We start from the raw sequence: 1,418 nt of genomic DNA, 5'->3' as shown, positions 1-1,418 counted from the left end.
TTAACGAGCGGCCATCTTGAGCCCGCACCCCCCTCATTAACCCCCAGCCTTAACGAGCGGCCCTGTTGACGCCCCCCCCCTCACGGCAGCTCCTCCACCATCGCCCCCCTCCCCGGGGGAGGCCGGGAGCCCCCCCAGCTCTCCTCCAGCCTCCTCCTGGCGGCCTCCACCTCGGCCTCGGCGGCCGCCGCCTCGGCGTAGACCCGGGCGGCCTCGCGGGCCGTGGCCGCCAGCTGGGCGCCGTGCTCCCGGCTCCAGGCCAGCAGGTAGAGGCACTTCTTCCTCGCCCTCCCCAGGCGGCCTCGCTCCTCTTCCTCGCCCCGCAGCCTCCTCCGCGCCGCCCCCAGCAGCCTCCCCAGGTGGTGCAGGGCCGCCTCGGTGTCCTCGGAGGGCCGCCGCCGGCTGCGGCCCCGCAGGAGCTGAGCCACGGCCAGCAGGACGCCGGCGCTGCCCAGGGGGCACGGCGGGTAGCCGGCGGCCTCGGCCTCGTGCCGGGCGTCGTGGAGGGCTTCGGCGGTGGACGAGAAGGGGCGGCGGAGGCGGAGGCCGGCGGACGAGGCCAGGGCGGCGGCGGCCATCTCGGGGAGCAGGGCCTGGTCGCCGCGGTGGAGGCTGAGGGCGAAGGCGTAGCCGTAGAGGACGTTGGGCAGCTGGAAGCGCAGCAGCGGCGAGGGCGGCGCGGCGCCGAGGGAGCGCAGGGGGGGCACGGCGCTGGGGAGGGGCGGCATGGGGGCCAGGCCTTCGGCATCCTCCTCCTCCTCCTCCTCCGGGGGGTCCTGGTGGGGCTCCGTGCCCCCGGGGTCCTCCTCGTCTCCGTTGTCCTCGTCCTCGTTGGCGCCCCGGGGGTCCCTCCTGGCGCCCCGGGGGTCCCTCCTGGCCTCCTGGGGGGCTTCCTCGCTGTCCTCCACGTCCCTCTCGTCCTCCTCGTGCTCTCCCTCGTCCTTCCCATCCGCTCTTTGCACCTTTTTGGCCTCCCCCATGCCCTCTTCGTCCTCTCCCCGGGCCTTTTTCAGCTCGCCCTCCCCCAGCTCCTCCACCAGCCTCTCCGGCCGCCCCCTCCGCCACCACCAGGGCCTCCAGGGGGGCAGGAGCCGCAGCGCCTCCCCGCTCCGCACCAGCCTCCCGAACTCGGCCCGCTCGGCCGGGCTCAGCCTCCCCCACAGCCCGCGGCCTAGCGCGGCCTGCGGATCCCCGGCCTCGCGTAGCTCCCGCGGCCGACCCAGGGCGGCCCGCAGCCGGCCTCGGTCCGGAGGGGCCCCGCGCTCGGCGGCCAGGGCCTGCAGCACCTGCTCCCGGTAAAAAGCCTCGGCGCAGGCCCCGTGGCCCCGGTAGCAGCCGAGGGAGCAGAGGCGGCGGTTGCAGCGGGGGCAGGTGTACGGAGCGGCGGCGGCCCCGCAGTGCCCGCACGGGGACGGCTC

At 76.7% G+C, this 1,418-nt stretch overlaps 1 protein-coding gene across 1 annotated transcript; it reads right to left on the bottom strand.

Moving 5' to 3' along the window:
* Window positions 1-80: 80 nt before the first annotated feature.
* ZNHIT2 (zinc finger HIT-type containing 2) lies at window positions 81-1,415 on the bottom strand (the record flags this gene model as incomplete). The annotated part of the gene is made up of 1 exon (XM_035313644.1): window positions 81-1,415. A coding segment is annotated over one exon (1,335 nt), but the record flags the coding sequence as incomplete, so codon positions are not given.
* Between the last annotated feature and the right edge of the window lie 3 nt (window positions 1,416-1,418).

Source organism: Oxyura jamaicensis, unplaced genomic scaffold (assembly GCF_011077185.1).
Source record: "Oxyura jamaicensis isolate SHBP4307 breed ruddy duck unplaced genomic scaffold, BPBGC_Ojam_1.0 oxyUn_random_OJ63523, whole genome shotgun sequence".
Classification (NCBI taxonomy): domain Eukaryota; kingdom Metazoa; phylum Chordata; class Aves; order Anseriformes; family Anatidae; genus Oxyura; species Oxyura jamaicensis.
This window is presented reverse-complemented; position numbering and strand designations above follow the sequence as displayed.